The 26,730-nt window shown below is 40.2% G+C and overlaps 2 protein-coding genes across 3 annotated transcripts in view; one reads left to right on the top strand and one right to left on the bottom strand.

The window, feature by feature from the left end:
• cUnh17orf67 (chromosome Un C17orf67 homolog) overlaps positions 1-26,730 on the top strand; it is a 335,966-nt gene that overhangs the window by 102,041 nt on the left and 207,195 nt on the right. The gene's annotated exons all lie outside the window — the stretch shown is intronic.
• On the bottom strand, positions 353-26,730 carry LOC311010765 (testis-expressed protein 2-like). Of its 2 annotated transcripts, none has more exons than XM_084005383.1 (13): positions 26,568-26,730; positions 25,939-26,030; positions 11,999-13,562; positions 11,514-11,714; positions 10,845-11,169; positions 10,382-10,611; positions 10,071-10,238; positions 9,188-9,287; positions 5,097-5,223; positions 4,393-4,506; positions 4,092-4,301; positions 3,160-3,280; positions 353-2,413 (listed from the first exon to the last, which is right to left on the bottom strand). In XM_084005383.1, the coding sequence occupies exons 3-13, from the start codon at positions 13,535-13,537 to the stop codon at positions 2,264-2,266; spliced, it is 3,285 nt and encodes a 1,094-aa protein (XP_083861509.1). In that variant the 5' UTR covers positions 13,538-13,562; positions 25,939-26,030; positions 26,568-26,730; the 3' UTR covers positions 353-2,263. The 2 variants fall into 2 exon arrangements, with proteins under 2 accessions (XP_083861509.1, XP_083861510.1); XM_084005384.1 differs by having other exon boundaries at positions 4,393-4,500.

The raw sequence follows: 26,730 nt of genomic DNA, 5'->3' as shown, positions 1-26,730 counted from the left end.
CATTCAAATACTACACTACAATACATTTAAATGACCGATATAGTTACAACTAAGAAACTCAAAATGCCGTTTTTATAGAGATAACCTTCGGTGAGTCGTTTATTTTTGAGGCATTGTTAATAGTTCTTCAAATACTCACATTACTCACAGGATACAACACCGTATCAACTAATTCGTAATCATAATACAATATTACATAATAATGTGATACATTCTGCTCCGTAAAGATCCCTTTTAACACTTGAAAAAAAAGCTTTATTTCAATAAGATAATTACAAAGTAAACGAGATTTGTATCTCGGGATACAACATTTGAATAAAAAAATAAATAAAAAAAACCCAAAACCAAAAAGGCTTTCATCAACAGATTTATTTTGCTCTATAAATAAGGCAGATACACATAGGCTTATCACTGAATTTGGCCTTAAAATGTTATAATCTTAAAAAATTCATTAATAATTCACAGATACAAATCATGACATGGTCTTCATATATCCTCAAAAATCTCATTTCATTTCGTTTATTCCAAAGATGAGGATGAAAAAAATACAACCACAACCCACCTTGTGTAGTCAAGTCCAAAACAAATACTTAACAAAAAATTATACAAGGCATAAAGGCGAAGACAATCATACAGGGAAAATAAATCATGTTACAGTGCTTTAGCATCCTAGAGAGAGAAAATGAAAACAATTGTAGAATTCCTGTAAACAATGTTATTGCAGGTAATGTAGCACATGTGTAAATATGACTTCACAATGCTCTATCAACGATGGGTACCTTTGAGCAGAGAGAGAGATCTGGCACTAGGCCTAATCAAAGGACTTTGGTTTAATTAGAAATATATTATGGTCAAAAAGGTATTTTCAGAAAGAGAACCTTTAGATAAGGCTACATTCTTGGCAATAAATGCTCCACTAAACAGTATGTACCATAACATCATCAAATTGTTGTACATAGAGTATGGCGGGTAGAGGCTTTTTAAAGCAATATTACATATCGAAGTCGATCATTTAAACCAACTGCCAACAATATCATTGTCGTCATCAACACTAAGACAACTAAGAAGAAATCATTTAATAATAAATGCACCACTTAGTATGCCATGCGATTGATACACATCTGAAAAAAAATATTTATTTGCAGGATGAGTAGTGTTTATCATAAGAAAATAAAAAGAAAACTTGTATTTGTGCAATAACTTGCATACCACAGTCAAAGTGTGACTGGGTAAAAACTGCTGTCATACAATAACAACAGAAAACATAACTATCCACACATACATTCAATAGATATGTTAGAGGTCTCATACTTCTCAACATACATACACTTTTATATAATATCTACAGTATATAAGATCTTACCATAGAGTTTGTATCATTGCACTTATTGTGTTTTTCATTAGTATGGAATTGATATAGTGAACGACACTTTTCCTAGATAATGCATGTTGGCTGCTTTTAAGCATCATTTCCATATAGACATGGATAAGGGCATCATTGGCATAAAAAACAGGGTCTTGGCAAAGGAAGGGAGATGTTTAGGAAGTAGTCACAGCACAAATTAATACCATCACTGTTAACACCTGATATGAAACCGATGACATAAAGCCACGTGTAGTTTTAAACATTCTGTATGGTAAGTTTCTGAGCTTTTCCCAATATACGTTTTTTTCTAAAACCTGCTTACACTTTGCTCATTGCCACCAATGGAAACGACAACTCCATCACACGCTAATCTTTCACTGTTTTTTGAATAAAAAAAAAACACACCCCTCTAATGTCTACATACTATCATATTGTAAAACTCCACTTACTGTCCTCTAATAAAGGGGCTACTAAGCTTTATCTCACTCTGTAGTCTTAGCAGAAACTTGTCATCTGCAGGTGGTGAGGTATCCGCTGAATGCTTCAACATCAACATGTTCATAGGACATTATATACTTATGTATCACCATAGACTCCCCTTACTAACTTATACCCAAATATCTTCATGTCAGTCCCTATTTAATAGGTTCTTAAAGTTAATAAATCCTTCACAGCCAAATCACCTTTTCCTCTGGCACAATAAATACTACTGAACAGAGCAGCGAGCAACAGTTTATCTTCTGTGTTTCCTTGGTCGACGCTACCACGCTCCTTTACAATTCACAAGGTTTCCTCTACAGGAATGGATTTGTATTACATTAGCGTCCGGCCTATCAATTTCAGCTCCAGTTCCCATTTCAAGACTTCATAAGCACAAAGAAATACTGTAAACAATCTTCATGGATGGCTGGTGCTGTCCTTCTCTGGCTGGGAAGGCTCTGGCTCCTCTGAGAGGCCAACTAAGGGCCCGCCAGCTGTGCGTGGGTCCATGGCAGAATGCATGACAGTCAGCCATATATCGTCCATGTTTGGCATTACAAAGACTTTCTAAAGGAGGAGAGAGAAGGAAGAAAGGACAGTGAGTGTTCCACCAATTTCTACCATGCAGTGTCTTGGAATCAGAACTACAAACAGGAAACAAATAAGTTTATCTAAAATGTTTTAAAGGGAGCGTGTGTAGAATTTGGTGGCATCTAGCAGTGTGGTGGCAGATTGCACTCACTCCATCCTTTCCAAGACTGTGGTAACATGCAAAACCAACCACTTTGGCGTCACGGTAGTCAGGCAGCGGCTGGTGTTACCAAGGTTTTGCCATCTGTGGCTCACGTTACTATGGTTTCATAAGCATGTGACCTTTTGGTATTAAAAAATGCAAATGGTTCTCTCTAGAACCTGGTTTGTCCATTCAGGGCAAATGTAGAAACAAGGCGGCATGTTGGATTCCAAAATGTTTTTGTTTCAGGTGATTACACACTAATAAAAACATAGTTCTGAATTTTGACTTCTTAATCCTACACACTGGTCCTTTAAGTCTCTTAATAAGTTCATTTTAGGATCATAGAATAGTGTCTTATTGTTCAGATGTTGGGTGCCTTAGGTGGTCTTTGGAATTATTCATATTTGTCAGGAGTTGAATTTCATTTGCAAATATGATGGCATGGTACCAGCATTTACAACAGTAACACTTCATACCAAATGCAATCCATGCAGTAGATCACATGGTGTGTTCAACTTTGCTGAACTTATGCACCTTAAAGTGCAGGACTCTGAATTAAATAAGTCGTTATAAATACCTGGAATTCCTGGTCCAGTTTTTTCTCTATCCAGTCTGTTACATGAGCCAGAGTGACTTCTCTTTCTCCCAGTTTAGGTCGCGCCTTCAGTTCCAGGTGAGGCGGCTTCTTGAAGCCATACCTACAACAGAAAAGGTCAAAACAATTAATCATTGCCTTATAAACAGTAGTAAGAGTTGATAAATGTCCCAGCAGATATTTTGGTTTGACGTAGCAGGAAAAGCACAGATGTAATTGATAACATTTAAATGGAGTGCATTCCATTAGGTGAGCCAGGTCTGAAACGTTATGCCAATGCGGAAGAGACCTGCATATTTTCTCCTCTGGTTGCAAAAAGAAGTTTGATTGTATATATGAGAAAATACTTCCCACCTACTTCCCACTTGACTTATAACTTCAGTAAACATTGTAATCTTAATGGTCTCAATCGCTAGTTTTAAATCTTTAAAACAGCATGATGTCCATTCAGTAGATGGTCTAATTTGCCACTTAAGCATTGCTACCACAGAAAAAGACACTCTAATTAGTTAGTTAGTTCATTTTGGTATAACCTTAGCATGTTTTCACCAGCAAACATTAGCGTCCCAATTATTATGAATACTCCCTGCTAAGATAGTTAGGTATAGTTATGGTTGAATGAAATTTATTTCACCTGAGTATGGTCACCACCAGCAGAGGGCATTAATGTATGAAAGTGCATTGCAATTTTTAAAATAAAATAACAGATTCAATTGTGGGGTAGAATCATTTTCAGTTGTTCTGATAACAGAGATCCTTACTGTGTATGCTTGAAATTAATTATTCCATTATTGAAGTATGAAACAGTTAAGAGTCATCTGAAATCTTAATTTTATTCCTGAGGCATATGAGATTATTTGTCATTGTGACATCATTCCATATATTATGTCGTAAAAAACAACTTGATCACGTACCATATCCTGTCAGTGGGTGGAGGCGGTATGTTGACAGCCAGCATTCCTCTGAATTCCTGCACCTCCACTGTGAGCAAGAGGGGTGTGTTAGACACCTCCTCCATCTTCTTTTTGATGAACTCCGTTTCTGTGGCCTTCAGGAAGTATTTGGACTTGGTGATCTTGTCCACGAAGCGCATGATCTTGCTGGGTTTGTGACCCCCAACCAAACTGTATTCAATTACAACAGGGTTAGGTTAGGCATTTCAATTATGGAAAAGGAATAAAGGAGCACAGAGAATGTATATAAACTCATTCTCACCCCTCTGCTCCAGCAGACTCATTTGAGTCCTCCGAGTAGTCTTCCCCATCTGATGAGCCTGCGCTGGAGGACTCTTCATCACTGTCAGCCAGGCAGTATGTCCGTGGCCTGTATCTGGAAACATAAACCAAACACAAATAAATAAGGTGAGCTCATACGCTCACACACCTGCATGCACGCACTAGCATGCACATGGTTTTCCCTGTGTTTCATTGTGCTTTGTGCCTGAATTCTATTGTACTGTACCAAAAAACTCGACTTTATTTACCACGACATAAAGTAACATTTTTGGTTTGTTGCCGAGAATGTATTTGGGAGTTTTAAACAGTCAGAAACACAGATAAAGCCACTGAACACACTGAGAAATGAATACTTAATGAGATGAAGCACTAGGGGAAGGTGAAATGAGACATACAAAACTAGGGAATGAGAGTTGAACAGGAGAGATCATTGCTGAAAGTCAAGCAGCACTCACCAAGAGCAGAAACACATCCGATTAACAGCCGCATTAAAGGTGGAATCCAGAAGATAGAGAGAGAATAGCAGAGAAAAGAAGTCATAAAACACAGCAAAGATGTAGAATACTGAGAGATAGCCGGACAGAATGTGGCAGACACTTACAGAGACACGTGTATATATACAGTATATATAGTGGCAAGTGTCTTGAAAAGCTTTTCTCAAATCTGCATGTTTGAATGCCTCACCCTTCTTTGCCAAATTCCCCAAGGCGGACACTTTCTCCCTCCTTGCCCAGACGAATGAGGTTCATCTTGGTTTCCAGGGTCATCAGAAAGGATCCACTGTAGGAAATCTCCAGGTCAAACCACAGACCTAAAAGGGACACAGTGGTAATTATAATCAAAGAGACAAGTGAAACTTTAAAGTGGAAGATTTGGGGATATGAGCTAAATATGCAGTAAAATGGGTCACTCTATCTACATGCCATCATTGTCATGATACATTGGTAAAAACGCTTGGGTGTGGTTTCTCGTTTCACCAGTGGGAGGCAGCAAAGGATGGCAGATGAAACAGGAAATATGAATGAAGTGAGGAGTGAGTAAGTCAGAACATTGACTGCCATTCTAAGCCTAATCACGCTGCACTTTGCTGCAATTAAGACACATGTATGCAATGCAAACGTTCCTAAAGTGTGTACAAACACATGGCACAACATTTAGCGCACAGTACCACAGCCTTTAATTTGATTTGAATAGCTGCCCTGACGACCAGATACATGGCCCAGGTATATGGATGAAAAAAGGAATAATAATAAAAAAAAGAAACTGTGTTCCCTTTCCTCACTGCTCTACACCAGCATGTTGTTCTAAATGGTTTGATAATGCAATGAGTCTGAAGTGCCTGAGAGAAAAACAATCGGAGTGAGTCAAACAGAAACAAAGTGGAGGAGAAATGAAAGCAGCAAAAAAAGATATTCAATCAAAAGAAAGAAAAGAACGTTTGAAAGATTTGAAAAAAGCACCAAGTAAAAATAGACCATCAGGCAGTCAGACACATGGTGAACAGGTTGGCTCTGCTGAACCCACTGGGCAGACTGTGTCTGGGTTTATGCAGTGCACTTAGGTTTTTTTTTAGTTAGGGGATAGGAGAGCCTCACTTCAAGCTGCTTGACACAGGGCAGTGCTTCCTTAATTGGGGGTGAAGCCTTTTTGCAAACAGGAGTGCGTGTTGCACGTACCATGAAGAAATGCATTGACACATGCAGGGTGACCGCTTGTTTGCATAAAGAAATGGACTATAAAACAAACTGATGAGCACAATGCAGAGTGTGTGCAAACACAAATTGGACGTAACCGTACTAGCATGTAGAAACAATGTCTCGTGGAGATATGTGCACATACACAGCTGGAGAGATTCATCGATCCACTGCACTCAGCATGCTTGTTCCGGGAAGGAGCTGGGTCAGACAGGGTAAAGGCAGAACTTGAGACGCCTAGAGGATACAGCCACTGTAACACCAGTGGGTATTTTAAAAAAGGTATACTACTGACTGTGTCCAATCAAAGTTTACGAACAACCACTTCAAGGTAAGAAGGTCCATGGAAACACACAGCAGAAAAGAGGAATGAAACATTGACTTTCTGTAACATGCACCATCATGTATCTTTAGTTTTGTTTGGAGCATGTACCTTTTTACTCATTCCTTTCACTTCCAAGAAGAAGGTCTAAATATTAAGCACTTTCTGTTTTGATGGACAGAAGGTTATCTGAATCAATCCTCTTGCAATCTGTGTTTGGAGTTGCTGTCGAGGTGTGTTTTGTCTGGAACGCTTCCATTCCATCGCTGTCTTAGTTGGAGATTATGAGTCTTAGTATGGGGTTATTATTTGGATTGATGGGGACATTGTAACAAAGCTCTTATTTGTGTTATGAATTTGAATACTATGAGTGCTATAAGTACTATGGGTAAGTGACAGTCAACTCTTGTTTGGAATGGAGAGAACTGAACTACAGAGGCGATTGTAGACAAAGTAAGGTCTAATACATGTGTTCATCAAAGAAGCATAATGTTTAGGCTGTGCTTGTTTGACACAGCCAGAGTTCTCGGAGTAAGGGGTTATTATGGCAGTGCTGCAGTGGAAGAAAAGGAGGCAGTGACTCGTGACTCATAACAGGAACGAGGAATAGAGACACCGAGACTTAAAAGTGAGTAAGGACACAAAGAGGAAGATGCAATGAAAGGGAAAGCTGAAGGAAGAGAAATAGTTGGGGACTGTATGAAACAGCTGAAGAGACGGAACTGTCACTGAATCTAAGAGAAAGTGAGAGAAGCAATGTGGGACAAAGGGATGGAAAGCTCACTGCTGATGTCTAAAAATGACATAGAAGCTCCTTCTGATGAAAACTAGAAAACAAAATAGCTGAACTGAACACTTCAGGGCGACTTGAGCAAACGTACTTGTACAATTGCAGCAAGCAAATAAACTATGCTCCCCCACAAAGCTAAGACCTTACATAGCTAAGCCGCGTTTTTATCCGATCCACAGATGGACTAGACCAGAAGACCAGCTAAAGTGCTTAAGGCCTGACTGTATTGAAGTCAGCTAAGACCTCACCAACCAATCAAATTCTATTATGTAAGCAAAGCCTTCAATTATGAAGTGTTCCTGAATTTATAGTACATAACACCTATGGTATATAAGAGTTCTTCATTTTAATCGAGCACACATGCCTTGTTGTAACACTCACAACTGTCCAGTAAACAACAATACCGTATTGAACTCTGAGCAGCATTACTGCAGTATTACCTTAGTTGAAACAAATTACCTCTGAGAGCCTACAAATAACGAGCAAGTCCCTCTTACCTCGAGGGTACCACCGTCTGACAAGCTGAGTGGGTGTAAGTGAACGTTACACTCCAGTGTGACGCACAGTAAACCTAATTTTCCTGGGCTTATTGTAATTGTTGTTATTGGCAATGGTTTTACTATTGCTTATTTAATGCAACTGATAAAGCACATTGTTAGCTTGGCCATAGCTCTAATCAAACATTTTTGCTTTATTTTTGTCTAATGAGTGTCCATTTTTAGTATTTCATAAATGTATGGGATGTTATGTTAGTGTCAATGCTGATTGACATGTACTTAAATGTCTTTCCACAAGCAATGAATCAGAACAAGATAGCGGTGTGACCCCGACTGCTTCGTGATGTTATTATCAGCATTCTGATTGGTTGTTAGCGATGTGTGGTGGTCTGAACAACGCTGTTTTCAATGTAGATTTAGGAAGGCGAGGATGTCATCAAGACACAGCCTCCGCATTGTGATCTTATTAGTCACAGCAGGAGGACTCGAGAAAGAATGGGAGCAGAAGCCAGTCATGAGACAAAACGTCACTTCTGTCTGTGTGTGTATGCATGCAGGAGATTGCAAAAAGTATTCACCCCATTTGACATTTCAGACTACTTCTTGTACTGCAAGTTATTTGGATTGATGGGAACATTGTAGCAAAGCTCTACCTTCTGTTGAATACTATGAGTGATATCAGTAATAGGAGTACTGTGGGTAAGTGACAGTAAACTGTTGTTTGTATTGGAGACCTACAGATGCAATTGTAGACAAAGTAAGGTCTGATCCATAATACTCTGTCAAAAAATGCACTAAATTGAACTCGTTTTCACCTTTGTTTCCACCTCTGAGCATAGCATTGAAGGCGTTTGTGCACTGACTGATTGAAATTGTTAAATGAGGCATGATTCTTGCTTTGAAGAGCTCCGTCTTGTTTACCCCAGATATACTGCAAGTTACAGTCAAGCTGCCGTTCGCCACTTTCTCCTGTGTGTGCTTGTGTGACACAGCTAGAGTTCAAATTCAAGTATTGTGCAAGGGAATATGAAATGGAACTCCTCATTTGTGTTTATCCTCCAAATGCCATAGAGCGATGAACTGATGAACAACACACAGCAGAGAGAGAACCAGGGCTTGGAGAAAGACTAGATTGACTGAAATGTTTTTATTTAATCTGATGACAAAAACACTTGTCATTGGACTAAAACTATAAACAAAAATTTTTTTGGTTTACCTTGACTAAGATAAACCTGAAATGTCCGAAAAAACAGGATTAGGTTGAAAATAAATAAATAACAAGGACATTTGACACAGAACTAAGCCTAAAGATATCTGACCAATTTGACATTGGACTTCCTAGAAAACAGTTGTTAGAGCTTAATGTCCCACACACTTAGCATTACTGTCTAGATACTCGTATCTCTTTACAGAAACCACTGGGTGTGAGTGTTTGTGTGTGTGTGTGTGTTAGACATTGATTTCTCTCTTGCCTCTGTAGTCAATGGAGGGTTTGGATGCCCCAAGGATTCTGGGAGTGGCCGAGCCCATGTCCAGTTCTGTCAGTGTTAGCTCATTCATGAAGTAAGGCAACTGAAAAAGAAAAAAAAAAAAAAACCATGCAACTGAGCTGAGCACACACTCCATGAATAATACATTGGCAGATTATGATCTGACAAAAGAAAACAATAATCATAAATCTTTCAATGAGTGTAAAGGATGCCAGCTTGAAAAATGGATACCTGAAATAAACACACTTATGCACATACACTCATTCACATTTTTTGTAGAAACCCAACCCAACATCACACTGTGGTGGCCAATCATGTAACCGTTGATCCGGAGCTTCACGCCAAAGCCAGAAGGGAAGAAAATATGTTAATCATTGCACAGTGGCTCAGTGTTAAAGGGCCATTAAGTGACTGTGAATACAGCCTTAGGTGGGGATGACACACACACAGCCCTCCAAAACACCTTATAATTAATGGTCTCTACGTGCTCAGTCTCTTTGCACCAAGACTACAATATTACCTCCAGGGACATTGGCGACATTCACACACACCAAAACAAATTATATAATGAAGACAAATTGGTTTGCCTGGTGGACAGTATTAAAAAGTAACAGTATGATAAATTAATACAAGTGAAGGGTGAGATGTTTCACTCCAGAGTGTGTAAGACTGGCACAGAGATAAAAAACTGACATTTGGAGAGCTCATCTGTGTGTAGACTCTGTTGACTTGGCAACAGGTTGTTTTCAGCAGGAAGGTGAGCATAAATCTTTCCTTTACATCATCTCTGCTCTTTACTCTCACTTTTTCTGTCGTACCACTGTTTACATTTGAACCACTTTACGGTTTTTGGTTAGGGACTCACCCGTATCTTGCTGAGCTTCATCTGAATCTTCTTGGAGACCAGTTCAGCCCAGTAGGGCTCGCTCAGGAAGTCCCAGACTATCCGGCCAAGAGCTGCATTCACCCAGGCGACAGTATCCTCCTCCGTGTCGTCCGTGGACTGCACCTGAGCTGAAGTGGTGCTCTGAAGCTGAAGACACGGCAAGTTTTTAAACATCAGCTCCTTCTTGTTGTTTGTTATTACACAGGTTAAATTGCAAATGGCTTGGCAAGTTTGACAAAGAAAGGAAAAGGTGTTAACTGTAGAAATGGAAGATGGGGTACATGTGCTACCTTCTTATCAGCCCCAGGGCTGCTCTGAGGACTTTGAAGAGCAGGACTTGCAGCTGCAGGGCTGACAACCGCCTGTTTTGGTAGTAAGGAGGCCATGTAAACATTGTAGTCCAATAGCGCTTTAGTTTTGGCACTGCCTGCTGGCACAGAGGCCTCCTTTGGCCTGGGCTGAGATGCCAGCGCCTCATCCAGACTGCCACGGCTGCTGCTGCGACTGTGAGAGCTCAGAGCTGTGGGCCAGGGCATCAGAACATCACAGAAAGGTGAGGAATTACACTACAAAGTTTGGGCTGTGTCTAAACAACTAAAACTGTGGGCCATTTCTGTTAAGTGCATATGTATATTCTTATAAAAGAACCCAAACTATTTTAGCCCTGGATTAAAAAATAATAATAAATAAACTAATGAATACAAATTTGTCTTCTAAACCTGCAGAAGGAGACAAAATGTCAGTTTTGCTTACCACTCTTGGTCCCAGCAACACTTGAAGATTTCTTCATGTCCACCTTTAGCTTTGAAGCTGATAGAAACCGCTGGAACCACTCCTCCTTCTCCCTCCCAGTCCTTCCAAACAGATAGAGGGTCAGGTCTCTACTGGCCGAAGACGACCTGTCTCGCTCCTGTCCTCCCGTCCTCTCGCTTCCGTCACTGGATCGCCGCTCACTGGCCTCACACCTGTCACTCTCGGCCTTTGACATGAAGTAATCCTGTTTGCCAAGTTCAATGCATATGGGATATTTTTTGTTCCATAGACGTTTCCTGGCCAGGTTCTGTGGCGCGAGATATATCTGGAGGAGGATCATAGAAGATAGACATGAATCACACAAGGTTTGGTTTCGACCCAACTCTTTCAAATAAAGTGCTAAAAACACTTTGACGCCATAGAGGACATAGTTTCATGCAGTGGTATTTGTTATTATCCATGTTAAAATTCAACATTGTTTCGTGAATAGGACATTCTAATGAACTAGACTTGCATCTTAAACATATACTCATATAATCCTTTACAATATATACACAGCTCGTTCAACAGGCAACTACTTCTTAAACTCAATGACATTTTGTAAATTACAGGAAGATTAGAACACATTTCAGATGGGTAAATTTTTTTTCAAATATACTGATGACATACTTTGCTGTTGGTGAGGTCATAGATCTTTTGACTGATGTAGGTGACATCGTGTTTTGACTCATTGTGAGTGGCACGGCGAGGGATGTTATGGTTGGGTTTGGACAAACGAATGATGGAGCCCTCCAACCGGACATACAAAGAGTGTGTCAGCGTGGCATGGTACGTCTCTGGGTCATAGTTCGAAATCTCATTCATCCAGCCCTGGATGGAAGACATAATCATTTAACAGATTTATGACATATACATATAATATATATATTTTTTTCTTTTCAAAGATTGATTTCCAAAACAATCACAGCAGAATAGTTGTAGAGAGGTTTGGACAAGATGAGAATCAGCTTGGGACATAAGCATCTATAAATTAAGAGTTAGGTCTACTTTTAAATCATGTTTCTGTTTCAATCAATCAGCAAAATTCTTTAGGGCATTCAACACCTTTGCATCATGACAACATTAATTCAAGGAGATTTAAAATGTTCACTGACCTTATAGGTTTCTGGTTCCTTAATGTCCAACTTGGTCAGATTCCGGAGCTTCCCAAGGTGGCTGGAATGTCTAAAAGTACTGCCAGAAGGTTTTGGTCCTGTCAGCCACACAACACCAATGGCTAAAAGGAATCCCAGTCCAATTCCAAGCAGCACCCCTCCTACGTAACTTGGCAGAGGTAATACAAAACACCCATAGACCAGTATAGTAAGGATGATGAGAGTATAGTATGGAACGCTAGGAGCCGGCTCTATACTTTCAGATTCATCCTCACTGCATGGTTCAGTATCACCACTGAGTGGCACTTTAGTTTGACTCCCAGTATCATCAGTTCTATTACCCCCATCACTTTCAGTTTCAGTACAATTGTCAAAGTCGTCACTGTACAGAATGCAAAAGTCCTCATAATCTTGTTTCGCAAGAGCAGACATAGAGCACGTGTCCAATGACATGGAAAGTAAAGGTTTGTTGGGGCTTTTAGCGTCAACAGAGGGGGTAACAGGTGAATCAGCTTGACCAGAAGCTCTGCTGTTGGGGCTCTTGGCCTCCAGGTCACCTCCTTCTTCCTCCTTGATGCAGTAATTGTTGTTGCTCTCCAGGTGACCATTGATAGAGTTAACGTTGGAGAGTTCTGAGGCACTGGCAGAGAGGGTCTTGGGCCTGTAAATACTACTGCTAACTAAGGCACCCTTTTCATCCATGATCTTACTCAGCATTTGGAGCGGTTCCGAGATGGCCTCAGAGAGACGCCGCTTAGTGTCTTCAATTCTAGCCTCGACTTCCGACACTTTGAAGAAGGTGCGGTTATCCGGTGAGGTTAAAGGAGACGAAGGGGCCGTTTTAGAATCACTAGATGACGACGTGGTAGCAGACTGCAGCCGGGACTGTGCAAATTGCTTGAAGAGTTGCAGGTTAAGGCGGGATTCTGGAAGTCGGTAGGATGTGGATGAGGAGGACGAGTCCTGGGATGTATCTGAAGATAAAGATTTGACAAGATTCCTCATCAGGTGCCTATGCCTTACTGTAGGAGCAGCAACAGAAGGGATCCCCTCCCGAGACTCAACGTCAGAGGAAAGAGACTTCACTAAACTGAGGAAGGGTTTTTCACTGGAGGGAAAGCTCAAAGATTTAGAAGGAGAGGAACTGGAAGTTGAGGCTTTTTGCCCAGTATTCTGTGATGGCAGAGTTTGAGTAAGAGAAGGGTTTGTGTGATGACTAGAAACTAGAGAAGGTGTGGATGATTCAGGCATGAAGGCAACCTTGTCTGCAGAGTCCAATGACAGGCCTTCAAACATCTCCTCACTTGCTTCTAAGGCCGTCACAATGTTTGAGTCATCCTGAGCAGCTGAGGTAGTGGCGACAGTTGTCCTGTACAGCTCTTCTTCTTCCTCCTCTTCCTCCTTCCCAAGAGCTGAGAAGTGAATGGTGATGATCTCCTTTGATGCCGATCGCTGGACATGGAGCTTGGGGGACAACGCAGGTGGCTGTTTTTCTGTGGAGTGACCGCTCTCTGCATGGCTGGGGGGGCGGTTTGTCATTGCAGAAGTCCCACTGAGTCGCAGCCTGCAAGGAAGGAAAAGAGATGAGACTAAATTAGGATTTGGATTAGTACAATGTCAAAATATAATCTGAAACCATTTTGATTATCTAATAATCATTTCAGTCATTGTGCCGAAAGATTTTCTGGTTCCAGCATCTCAAATGTGTGGATTTGTTGTTGTTCATTACATTTATTCTCATCATACAAAACATAATAAGCTGAAAATACAACAAATGCATTTTTAGTATATTATCAAAATGTAATCAAATATCGCATTACTGAATTTTAACAAAATAACTGAAATACTAAAACAGAACTGAAATAACAAAAACAAAACTAACAACAACAAAACAGCACACTTTCAGGGAAGATATGGAGTTTAATTTTTGTTGAATGTAGCAGGTAAAAAGGGCCAGAAATGGAATATTTTGTTTTATGTGTAACAGACTTATTGCCAGGCAACTACCCTGCATGCAACGGTTGAGGTCATAGGTTTGGACAGTGACATACAGTTGAAAGAAGACCTTTGATGAACCAATTTTCTTTTATTAGACCTCTGACTCTAGACACTCCCAATCCTACTCACCTACTCATCCAACACTACTACTCTAAACTAAACACTAGTACTCCAACAGCAAAGATAACTAGGCTAAAACAAGAACCAGGACTTGCTTGGCATACGAACACTGCAGCGAGTAGTTGCGAGCTCCACGTAGCTGCTGCATATTACATTGTGAAAATTCCAACCACATAAAACAGACTTATCTTGTGACTGTGAGTCGAAATCTATTTTATAATATGCAACGATTGCCACAATACTTCCACAGTCTTGACAGGTGATTACTTAGTTATACTGTCTGGAAGGTATTACAACTGCATTACAACACAGCCTTCAAAAGGCACATGTCCAGAGACAACAGACATCAGCCAAAGTCCAGATAATAAATTGAGGTTGAAGTGAAGTAACATGGCTGACAGATGTTTTTGTATGGTCCAAAGAAAAGGGATCCAACTTTTCAATGGTTACATTCTTAAAAAGGACCTCTGTAGCGTGCTCCTCCTCTCTGCTTGAAGCTAGCAGCTTGAGGCTATATTCAATGCTCTTAGCATAACACAGAGAATCTCTGAATAAACCACTAGTGGTTAAGTTGCACCACAGAATTTGTGAAATACAAAAGATGATGCTGCTTCAATTGCGATTTTTAAAATGTTTGTTAAACTTCCAACAACATTATAGGAGTCGGTGCTAAATTGGTGGAGTACTCTTTGAAGCAATTACACCTTCAGTTTATATTCTAAAAGCTTACGGCTGTCCCTAGAGTAAGAGCTCTATTATGCCATGCTAGTTTACAACCAAACCTATGAAAACATTATAAAATGGCTTCCCATGATGCTCTTTATCAGTGAAAGGCACAGCTGCTGTAAGGGTTGATTAGCTCAGCTCAAGTAAAGGGTATTTGCCAACGTCGATACTGTGAATAAAAGGAAAAGCCTTGGGTTAAACACACAAGGAAGTAGGTGCACTGTTTGTAGTTTGGCATCGTCTATGCAAAAGTAAGAATTTGTGTTCAGACTTTTTAGATCATACAGTATATATTCATCTTCTAAGCTGCACAGTTTAATTCAGAGCAAAGTGCTTATGATAGAAAGGAAATCATTCCTCAGATGTAATTTTCTTTAGCTAGAATACTTCTCATTCAACACTCGGTATTAGAATACAACTAATGTTTGGTGCATTTAATGTTTGGATCATCACAGCTGTATACAAAAAAATTCTATTCAAGCCAGGACAAATACGACAACACAATGATATCAGACCGTTCTCTTCATTTGCATCCATGGGACATCATTTGATAGTGAAAATACGTACTCAACTTGGTCACAGATTGTCACATTGGTCACAAGTGAGCGGGTTACCCTGCCAGGCAGTCTGCCAGCCACCTCTGTCCTCTAGCTAGCCAGCCTTCAGTCAGCAGCAATACAATGGGGCCATTATAATGGATCGCCAGTTGGACATGGATTTCATTTCAACATAAAAGACTCAAAGGACCTTGGAGTAATTGCTAACAGCACATTGAGATTAATGATTAAGTGGTGAAGTATGTATGTGAGTGTGCGTCTGCATGCATGTGGCTTCCTATCCAAGTGTGTATGTGTACACACGGACAATAAAGTCCCCATTTGTCTTGTGTTCCCAGTGCCTTCCCTTGAGCCACTGAACAGCCAAGAGGACAGTGAAGAAAGAAATCTTGCCATTGATGCTGATCAAGCCAATTACAGAAGGAAGCCATCCTCATTAACTCTTGTTTCTTGCACTTACTAGAGACATGTTCACACACAAGTCACTTCCTCTGTATCAAGCAGCACACACACTGGTTATCAAAAGAGACTCCAGGCTAGTACACATACTGAATATATCCATGCAAATTAACGGGAGTTGTACATGGCAACAACATTCTGGTGAGGTGAGAAAAAGAAGCAGATGCAATTAAAAACTATCATGCAATTTTAACACTTTGAAGAAGTGAAGAAGAATAATAAGAATATTTTTAAAACTAAGACTGCAGTGTCAACGGTCTTAACAAATAACACAAACACCAGGCACAGTATTAGGAAAATTGGATAGTTTATTTAAACGTTATCTTTATATATATATATTAGGGCTGTCAAAAGATTGATTTTTTAATCGCGATTAATCGCATTTTGTCCATAGTTAACTCGCGATTAATCGCAAATTAATCGCATTTTTTGGCACATTTTTTTTTCTTCTTCTAAATGTACCTTAATGTATTTTTTTCATATTCTTAATACTTTTAACAACATAAGGGCAAATATACTTGATTTATGAAAATGTTTATTTAACACTTCAAATATCCCCTTACCAAAACATGGGATCAAAACAGGGTTATAAGAATATATCACAAACAATTAAAGTGAACATGTCACAGGAGATAGTGTAACAGGAGATAAGTACAGTTAGGATATAAGTGCATTGGCTTGCAAGTGATATCTCAGACTGGACGTGCTTCTATGGTAGCTCATTTCATACCCACAGTACGCGCAGATGACTTTGGTCTTATCGACTGAACCATCTGGCAGTCTTTTGAAGGTGAATTTGCCGTTCACAAATCGATTTTAAACGCGTGTGGACGCGCCGCTTCCCAGTATTGCACGCTTGGTGGGCTGCCACTAGAGGATGATTGACAGGCGCTCTCCTTTAAACAACTACTTTTTGCGAGCGTTCGCGAGGCGGCGAGTCGAGCCCGGCGTCTCTGATTAGCATAAAGTAGATTCGACTTATACTTTAGGCAAATGAGGAGCGGCCAACTCGCGCGCCGTCTCTCGACATTCGCCGCGACGCTACCAGAATGCATTGCACGGCTTTTCACATAGACAATGAATGGGACGCGGGGAAACACCGCTGCCTGTGGACAGGCACCTTCCCTCTGGATCAAGACTACAGGTGCCACCGACGGCCATAAATCATACAATGCACGTTTTTTTTTTTTTAAATACCGAGCGTTAATCGCGCGTTAAAAAAATTAACGGCGTTAAGAGGATGTTGCGTTAACGCGTTATTAACGCGTTAACTTTGACAGCCCTAATATATATATATATTCCATCCACCGATGATCTGTAATCATTTATCCTATTCAGCCGAGCTGACATTGGGGGCGGAGGCAGGGTACACCCTCGACCCTCGAGTATCACAGCTGAAAATCATTCACATTCACACCTAGTGGCAATTTAGATTCATCAATGAACCAATCCTGCATGTCTTTTGACTGTGGGAGGAAGCTGGAGAGCCCAGAGGAAACCCACGATGACACAGGGAGAACATACAACCTTCATAAGCAAGGGAAGGCAAGGCTATTTTATTTGTCTAGCACCTTTCAACAACAGGGCAATTCAAAGTACTTTACATAAAACATTAAAAGCATTGAAGGAAAAAGCACATTAAAACACACAGAAAGGCTGGCCATTATTACTGTGTAATACGAAAACTCATAATAAATAAAGCAATTATAAGTTAAAGCAAATGAATGAAGTAAAACAAGAACAACTGGAAATGAAATAGGATGAGTTTAAAAATCTGAATTGCTCTAGGGATAAAAGTGAGGTAAGCTCTCGATTGTTCTGCATGTTATTCCATAAAGCAGTAGCACAATTAGAAAAACTGGATTTTCCAATCTCAGTAATAACAGCCGGCACCTGCAACATAATCCAGTCATTAGTGCGTGTTCGATAAGGGCCCATATTAAGACAACAATGAAGCAACGTACGGGGATAAAAAAAGAAACAAACAGTAAAGGCCTTGTGAATAAATAAAAGCCAGTGTCTATCATGCCTTAAAGAGAGAAGGCCATCCAGCCGTAGCATACGGCTCAATGATGAGTAGTATAATTATCTTCAGAAATAAAAATTGGTACTCTGGTGTTGCTAAAATATAATTGTTCATCGACAACATTGGCCAGCTAGCTGACAACTCTACCATGTTTACACCTCTCGTTATTAAGAGGTGTAATTGTGCAATTCCTGCAAACATCTTGGCCAAAGATATATACTTTAAGCACAGAGAAATGGACAAAGTTTAAACTATGGAGAAAATCCTCAAAAATCATCATGTCTCATATTTTGTCAAAAGAGTGAGACATCATTCATTGTGTAGTGCAAGAAAACTGAAACTACTTAATATGCTATATTATTGGTGGACATCTTTTTACAGTGCCACACTTGACAATGCTCAATGTTGCCATAAGACATGTGGTCTTATCAGTGAGTAGTCAAGTGTCACTTTTTCCTAACAAGATGACATCTTGTTCCTGTGTGTCGCATTTTTTATCCACAAATTGCGGCTGAGTTCATAATGTCTTTCACAATGTCTTATTAGGAAATGTAGGAAGTTCCTAACTGAAGCAGAAATGCGTGGATAAATTTAATATTTTAACCAAAATATCTGTACTGACGACTTTTTACTGGAACGAAAATGACTGAGAACATTTTAGTTCCTTAAATAACCAGTGTAATGGGTTGCATGAGTCTGTTTCACACCGACTGCATGACCTCATCAAAAGCTTCAAATCACACTAAGGATATGACTGTCAGGAAGAAAAGAAAACCTCCCTCATCCCATGTCATGTGTTGCAACTAATTAGCAAAGAGAGTAGCCAGGTGAGACGTAAACAGCGGTCATGTCAGTTATCTCCATTTGCTTTGTGCCTGATTTTGGGAAATACTGACTCTTGGCTCTAGTATTATACAGGAGAAACCTTAAAAAAAAAAAAAAAAAAAGCCACACTAACCACGAGCGAGCAAAAGGAGGGACTCTTATATTGTGCCTACATAGAAGCTGGCAAAGGAATAGGCAAGGACCAACCTTTGCATCGACTTATGGCTTCAATGATAAGCAGATGTCATTGCCTTAGGACATCCGCATCAGATGAGATGAGACTGACAGCTATTGGTCCATAAAGGGTCAGTATGTTTCAAGTGAAAGGCTTCTTGAATTGCCAAACAGCGTCTGCGACAGTTGGCAATGCTGCATTGGACAGCAGACCCACTTCAGGCAGGGATAGTCTGTGTGTGAGGAGGTGAAAGGGCAGGCAGTGTATGAACTCTGAACAGAGAAATGGCTGCCCAAAAGTGTGCACCGTTACATTTACATTAGCCTCTTTACATGATGCAAAGCTTTTTGCCTCGCCTTTGTGCGCAGAATTTTGGAACAGCCCCGACCAGTAAGGAAGAAAATATCATTAGAAGTCTTTGTAGCTCACTTGGGCATTAATTAATCCGATATCAATACTCTGAATAACAATAAATGGGACTGTTTGGGAAACTGTTGCTATGTAACTATGGGAAAAGGCATGCCACCTGGGGAACTTCACTAGCGTTAACAGTCTACAACAATAAGACAATGATCAGGCATTTTGGTTCCATTTCCCAGAAGCTTAAAAGGGTGTCTCCCAACATAAATGCCCTGGGCTCCTAAATGCAAATGGGCTTAAAGTAGAATTGGTCATGAGCAGCTCAGTAACCACACTGCAAAGGGAGGTTTTTTCCCTCGTCATCCTGTCTGGCATGTGGTGGTGTACTGGTAGAAAGCAACAGATAGTGCATCTCGACTCATCTCATACCACTGTTTCAGATAACACCCGTGGCATGAAGAGGATGTTTGCTCAGGGACAGAGAATTAACTACAACAGAAAAAAACACACATAAAAAGACGTGCAAATATGCTCACACACTCCCCCATGGGCGACTTGGGAGCCCAGATCACTGTACCTTATCCAGGTTGCCTAGGAAGGGATTAGAAGAAGTCCCACTTTAAATCCTGCTGCTTATTTGCAGTAGTAATGGCTTTCCCTGTGCTTACACTGTCAGTTAAGCTAATGACTTGCAAAGTGTCTCCCAGCCCAGTGCTCCCATTAATGCTCGGGCCAACATTGCAGCTACAGTAGCTAACAGTTAACTGCCCCTCAGGCAATGAACATTTACAGATAGACACAGAAGGATCACTTGACCTATTGTTTGGGGTTTTGTTGTGAAAAGTGAACGTTGTGGTGAGAGAAAGCTTAAAATGATGAAGGACTTTTCTGGAAAAATGCTATTCGTTTGACATTTCTCTAATTATGTGGACATGCCATGCCCTTTACAAGCTTTAACTGGATATTATGAAATATAAAACCATCATAATCTATGTGGATGCAAGTCTGGCATGTAATGTGCCTTTCATGTTTCTAATTTTTCTGATCTTTCTTCGTTTCCTGCAACTGTAGAAAGAATATGGTATAGACAGCCGAATTAGCAGTAAAAATAGCAGTATGGGATGCAATCGATGTGGCTAACTGCATGTGTTGAGCCAAATGATTGAGTGTCTGACTAAGAGGCCGTGGTAAACTGGTTCATGGTTTCACTGAGTCACCTCAGATTCCAGGTTCCGGAGACAAATAAACAAAAGCAGACCAACAGAACAATGTTCTCAAGAATGCTGACAAACTGGTGGGACAGGCGAGGACTAAAATGTTTCTCAGCTTTCCTCTGCCAACTAGAGAACACTTGAGACAAAACAAGCCAGACCAACATGGTGTATTGAAAAAAAAAATTATAGTGATATTGCTTTTAGGGAAATCAGTGTACTGCTGATATCCTGCACAGTCACGGTTAAAACACAAATTCCAAATTTTACACTGGCAAATGTGTCTCATGACACTAATAAACAAATAAACAGATGTGCAGTGTATCATTTATCCATAAAAATGACCAGCCCTTCCTAAATTGCTGGGGAAAGATTTTTGCAAGCACATAAAAGACCTACTAAACTTTAACCCTACCCCTTGTTGGCCATCAATGTATTGGGAAAGATGTGCCGTTTGTCCATAACAAATGAGTTACTTGTCGGATTCAAGTTTTTTCCTCTTTGGCCTAATATTCAAACATTCTGATGACTTTTGTGACAGATTTGGCAGAAATTCCAAATTGTTCTCAAATGACCATCAGGCCAGTCAGATTGCTCAATTACTGCCTGCAAAGGCTCAGCTGTTGTGGATCACAACAGTGAGAAAACACGAGGAGAGCATGTGACAGAGCGTCCACCAAGGCAAGGAAGTGAAGAATAATCCTGTATTAAGAAACAGAGTAGGAAGAATAGAGCGAACGAGACTGTAACAGTGGGTGTTTATAGCACAGTGACCCTTGCTTTGCACAATCACAACTACCGAGAATTCAAAAACAACTTGATTTTACAGAACATAAAAAGCCTTGTGTTACTAAATGCAGTTAATGCTCTGTACGATTCAGTCCATTTCAAACTGTGTCGGTTCACTGACCGAGATGTTGTCTGCGGCAAATAATGCAATCCTTCCTTAACTGCTTAACCTGGTCAACAGGTTATTTTGAAAAATGTACTTTGTTGCTACAGCCAGATACCCAGATCATGCAGAGAGATCTACTTCTCAGCCCTGGTAACAGATACCCACTTAACTAAAGAATGGTGTTTATTCTTTTTAACAGGACTTTAACTAGTTTTCAAAGCAGACATTTGATATTTTGTTGTCTTTTGTGGTTTTATTAAAATTATTTTAATTAGAAAGTTCTTTCATTGCTATTATTACCACCAGCCTCTCACTTCAATTATTTTTCAAGTCAAATGCAGGTCTTAAAAACAAGCCACCCATTAAAAACAAGACACTGGTGATATGACCAAAGAAGAGCTGACCTCACTGTTTTAATCGAGTGCTACCATGAAATCATTTGCTGACAGACTATCAGGGCTATCAGACAAACCAGCGCTCTTTTCAGAAAGCCTTGGCCTATGCTTGGGTTTAGTTATGGTTTCTATTTCTGAGAAAACTGGTGGAGGGGGACAAAACAGTTAGCTACACACAGCTATGCCACAAGTTTGAACCATTAAAGAACAAAACAACTGTCTGTCAGCCAAACAGACCCATCGGTACTAATCAAAAGATTAATCCAAAAACAAGTCGCAGTGAAATTAAACCTTCCAGCCAACACAAGAATATGAGAATAGTGACGTAAACAAAGCCATCTGCCCAGTTGGCCACATTTGGTTGAACCCAGGTGAGGACTGGACCAGCTTCCTGCTTTATTTCAACAAAATACATGCTGAATGTCAACATACAACTACAGTCATTAATTTCCGCAGATACAGAATGAAAAACAGGCAATGACAAAACAGTTCCACAACAGCAGGCCTCGAGTCACAAAGAGCCATAACACTGATAAGAATAACAGAAGTTATGATTTTACATTACTGAAAGATGTATTTACATGATCTGTGAAACACCATATTGTAGCTCCACCTGCCCGCTGTGTGACCGCTCAACTACTCCTGCTTTTTGGTCTACGGCGACATGGTTGGGATGGATCCATCTCGGCGTGGCTGTGCCTGCTGCCATGGACTACTACTGTCGATACTATTGCTTCTCTTAATGCCACCACTACTGTTAATACTACTACTACTACTACTACCAACATCAAATGCAGTTGGAACCCAAGGGCCTGGGCTGCACGAGATTTCTGCCTAAAAGCCTATTGAGGCAGTTTTTTTCTCACCACTGTCGCTGTAACGCTTGCCCCTGGGTGATGTTGGGACTTTGAAATTGTGTTGACTCTGGAAATTTTGAGGGTATTCTAGTCCAACTCAATGTGTTAAGTGTCCTGAGATGACTTCTGTTGTGATATGACACTATAAATAAAATTGAATTGAATTGAATCTGTTGAAATACATCTCTCAAAAATGATCAACAGTCTCATTCAGCAATAATTGTGCCTTCTTGGCAAAGAAGAAATGTAAGAGCGCAGACTGTCGTAATCAAAAATGTATTGTCATCAGTGTTGGATAAAGTGAAAGGAACGGCGAAAACACTTGTCACCCAAACCATGACAAAAGACTGCATTGTTGTCGAGGGTGAGACTGGCTCATGGGAGACTGAACTGGTCTGTGCTATGCCAATGTATTCCAGACTAATCTGTAGATCATGGTGAATGACTGCTTGGCATTCTAAATAGAGAGGCTTCAATCTCATAAAAAAGCTGATGCACTATTCCACAGAGCTCAAAGTGAAATAGCAAATTAATTCAGTGATGCTCAGTCACCATTTTTTTTCCACCCCTCTTGCTCTCACACAAAATGCTGCCTGTGAGTGTACGGTAGCTTTGTGGATAATGTCTCGTTTTCAAGTGAGAAACTGAAGTAGTATTTATAGTTCTGCTATATTTATACACCTTCCCACCTCTCCTCTGTCTCTTTCCACTGGTGATAAGTGATTATTATGACGGTAACGAGATGAATGGTACTGTTCACATACAATGGAGGCAGCAACTGAAACAGGCTGGTAAACGTTGCTGGCTGGCATGCCGACATTCTCCTGATGTCTTAGTAATGGTCATTATTTCAGTCCCTGGACATTGCTACAATTAAAACTAAGAGGCCACACACTCTCATGTGACAATACGTTAGGCTTATTGCCTTTGCACTGTTGTCAAGATAGCCGAGTGTGTGAAACTGGGTCAGTGTGTATGGACAATGACATTCACCTGTCAAGTCTTTCCTTCACTTAAATTTAAAAAAATAAGAATGAATTGTTCTTATCAAAATATTTTCTGTAGACAAGGAAAGTTGCCTATGGCTGCGTGACGAGATGATTGAATAAGCATGGAGCGAGTTACCCTGAAGTAAGGCACTAACCACTCCTTATTCATTAAATCAGTAAACTGTGTTGTTAAAAGCTTGTTTTGCAATAACTTTAAGCCTCAAGTCAAGCCCCGAGAAAACCACGACATTTTAAAAGTCAAATAGGAGTTGATATAACAGAAGGCAAACTGAGTGAAAGTTACATAAAATGTATCTTGTTGGTCTGGATGAGTGGTAAATACAGATCACAGTGGAACAATATTGGTTGTAAACATGCTCTCAGCACAAGGTTCTAATTCCACATCGGCTTTACTCAAGAGGGTAATACGGGAAGTAGACCTATTATTTTTACATTTCTACTTGAAAAAAAATAACAGGTCTTCATGTCAGCTGGTCACTTTGACTAAAAGTAGGAGTCAAAGTTTTACAAAAATAGGTCAGACCTGGTGGGAACCTGGAAGGCAACAACTATGAGCAGGTGCACAGTCAACAGGGGTGTAGGCCAGTTCCGACACAGAGACTGATAAGCAGGACGCGATCCTTCTCTCAGCGTGAAAGACGAATAAAGCACACTCCATTTTAGGAAAAAAAAGAGAAGTGAAAGGTCACCACACCTGCTGCTCTTTGGATCGTGTTTTGGTTTTTCCTTTCTCTGACAAACTGACACCATGCACTCTTACTCACCCTTTCTTACATGACATTTAAGCACACACAGTGTACTGGGGTGTTTATCTGTGACTGAAGTCAGGTAATGGATACCCTGGCATTGTTATATATTTTTATTATCAGCAATTATTCCATCAACGAGAGATGTGTGATACATCTTATGCCTCCCTGCCATAGAAAACTATTTTATTTTTTACATAAAGTAGCTGTACTGCCTCATTTGGATGCATATTTTGGGCAATAGTAGTCGCTTTCTTTCAACAGATCATTGATGTAGTTCATACACTAGGATGTGGTGGTGGATATATATATATTATATTATATATATATATATATATATATATATATATATACACACCGGTATATATATATATATATATATATATAATATATTTATTTATTTATTATGTAATATATAACAGTGCCACAGTTCCACTGTTATGTATTACATAAGACCAAACTTTTGTGCAACAACTTCTATGTCCTATCTTGTAAGTATTTGCATCATCTTGAATGGAATCAAGTATTTGGATAGAAATGTGTAGAAAGATGACAGAATAGATTGCAATGCTGTAATATCTAAAGTCTCTTAATTGATATTCACAGCATCTTGACCCTAACAACCCTGTATAAAGGCTTTTAAAATAGTCACTTGGACAAAAGGAACGAAGCTATTGTCTGGGAAAGAATTTTCAATAATGACAGTAGTCATTTTACAAAATGAAATAACTTCATACAAATCTGAAAGTCAAATGACCACTGTAGTATTGACTCAACAACACATCAGTTTTCTTAACTAAACAAGACTTAACAATCTACCATATGCCTAAGCAAAGGAATGAGGGAATACTGCAATAAGTAAAATGAAGAGAACACTGAAGGAGTGCAAGGGTTAGGACCTTAATAGAATTATTTGATAATGTGATAAATTATAACAAGGGCAAGGAGAGGGAAGGGAAAGGGAATTTTAGAAATCAATAGCACCAAAAAGCATGGCCTGTGGTTGAGGGCCGGGCCATGGCCTGGAAGTACATTTGTGTGGATCCCTTTTGCAGATTTTGTGATCAATGAATAATCATGACATGCCTTTGGCCTGTATAAACAACGCTTGTCTATAGTTCCAAAACCATCCACCCTATATAAACAATCTGGGGGGCAGCAGTTGAAATGTTGTCACCTGTCACACCCATGAAATCCCCTCGGGAGACACTGAACTCCATGTTTCTTTACAGAAGAGCAACAGCTACATGCCATAACGGACAAAACTAGAGAGACCACTGTTGGATTGTAAACTGGTTAAACGGGAGGGGATCATTATGGATACGAACCTTGCTTAGCAAGTTACTTAACATTTCAAATATACCTTGAGATGACTTGGTGCAAAGAAACCCGTAGAACACCTTGCTGCTATTTACTTTACATACTGATTTTCTGTATTGCTCCTCCAATCTTCAGTCTCCCAAACCTCTCCCCCTCCCTCTCCCTCTCCCTCTCTCTCCAGACTTTGCCCTCACCGAGGTTATTTGTAGCTCAGGAAACGGATCAATAATGGAGTTCAAATTTACCGGAAAAGTGCTTACCTTGTATCATCAGTGCCATCCAATCCAGCCTGGGACTTGCATCTGCCTACTGCAGAGTCAAGTTTCACATGTCCATGATGCTCGAGGGGCCACTGAGAAGCACATCATCCACGAGAGAAAATGCTCAATCATTACAGATGTAGATTAAAAACACAAACAGGCCATAAAAAAAGGGGGCGTTTTGCTCCATTGGCGAGGAAGTAGTTGGTTGCCTTTGTGTACAATGTGTGTAGCCTGTGCCCTAACCATTTGGCAAACAATAACAATCAGTCCCGGTAACAATGGACATATGGGTGTTAACGTTATAATGGCGAATGCGCATGCGAACGTGGAACAAATAGAAACTTGTCAAGCGCATGCTAATGGCTAACCCAACAACGACGAGTGAAAGCTGTCCGTCTTGTGATGCCCGTAAGACAACAAGCTAACGACAACGTCAACTGACTGGAATTGTTCTGCCTGTTGTTAGCTTAAATATGACTTCATAGTCAACTACACGGACGGACGGAGAAACTAGCTTGCTACAACGTGATTCGTGAATTAGTTTAAAGCCCCCGCTCGCTGCCAGAGATCATCTCAGCAAACTCACAAAATGTTTTTTTTTAAGAGAGAAGTGTAAAATAGCTCACCGTGTCCAGGCGACTTCATTTTTGTCTTGATACACCGAACAAAACGGAACCTCCCGAAACGAGGCTGTTCTCCACACGGTTTTCGTTAACGTACAATACTGTTTGAGTTGTCAGTTCCACGTACCAAGTTGTATCAACGGCTCGTTTCTCGCTCAGCCTGTTG

This window comes from Eutrigla gurnardus (genome assembly GCF_963514095.1).
Source record: "Eutrigla gurnardus genome assembly, chromosome: 3".
NCBI classification, from domain to species: domain Eukaryota; kingdom Metazoa; phylum Chordata; class Actinopteri; order Perciformes; family Triglidae; genus Eutrigla; species Eutrigla gurnardus.
This window is presented reverse-complemented; position numbering and strand designations above follow the sequence as displayed.

Coding starts and splice junctions, on each gene's coding strand:
- LOC311010765 (XM_084005383.1), bottom strand. CDS start 13,537: ATGACAAACCGCCCCCCCAGCCATGCAGAGAGCGGTCACTCCACAGAA. Junction 11,715..11,998: donor AGGAACCAGAAACCTATAAG/GTCAGTGAACAT, acceptor TCTTCCATCCAG/GGCTGGATGAATGAGATTTC. Junction 4,302..4,392: donor GAGTCTGCTGGAGCAGAGGG/GTGAGAATGAGT, acceptor AATTGAATACAG/TTTGGTTGGGGGTCACAAAC.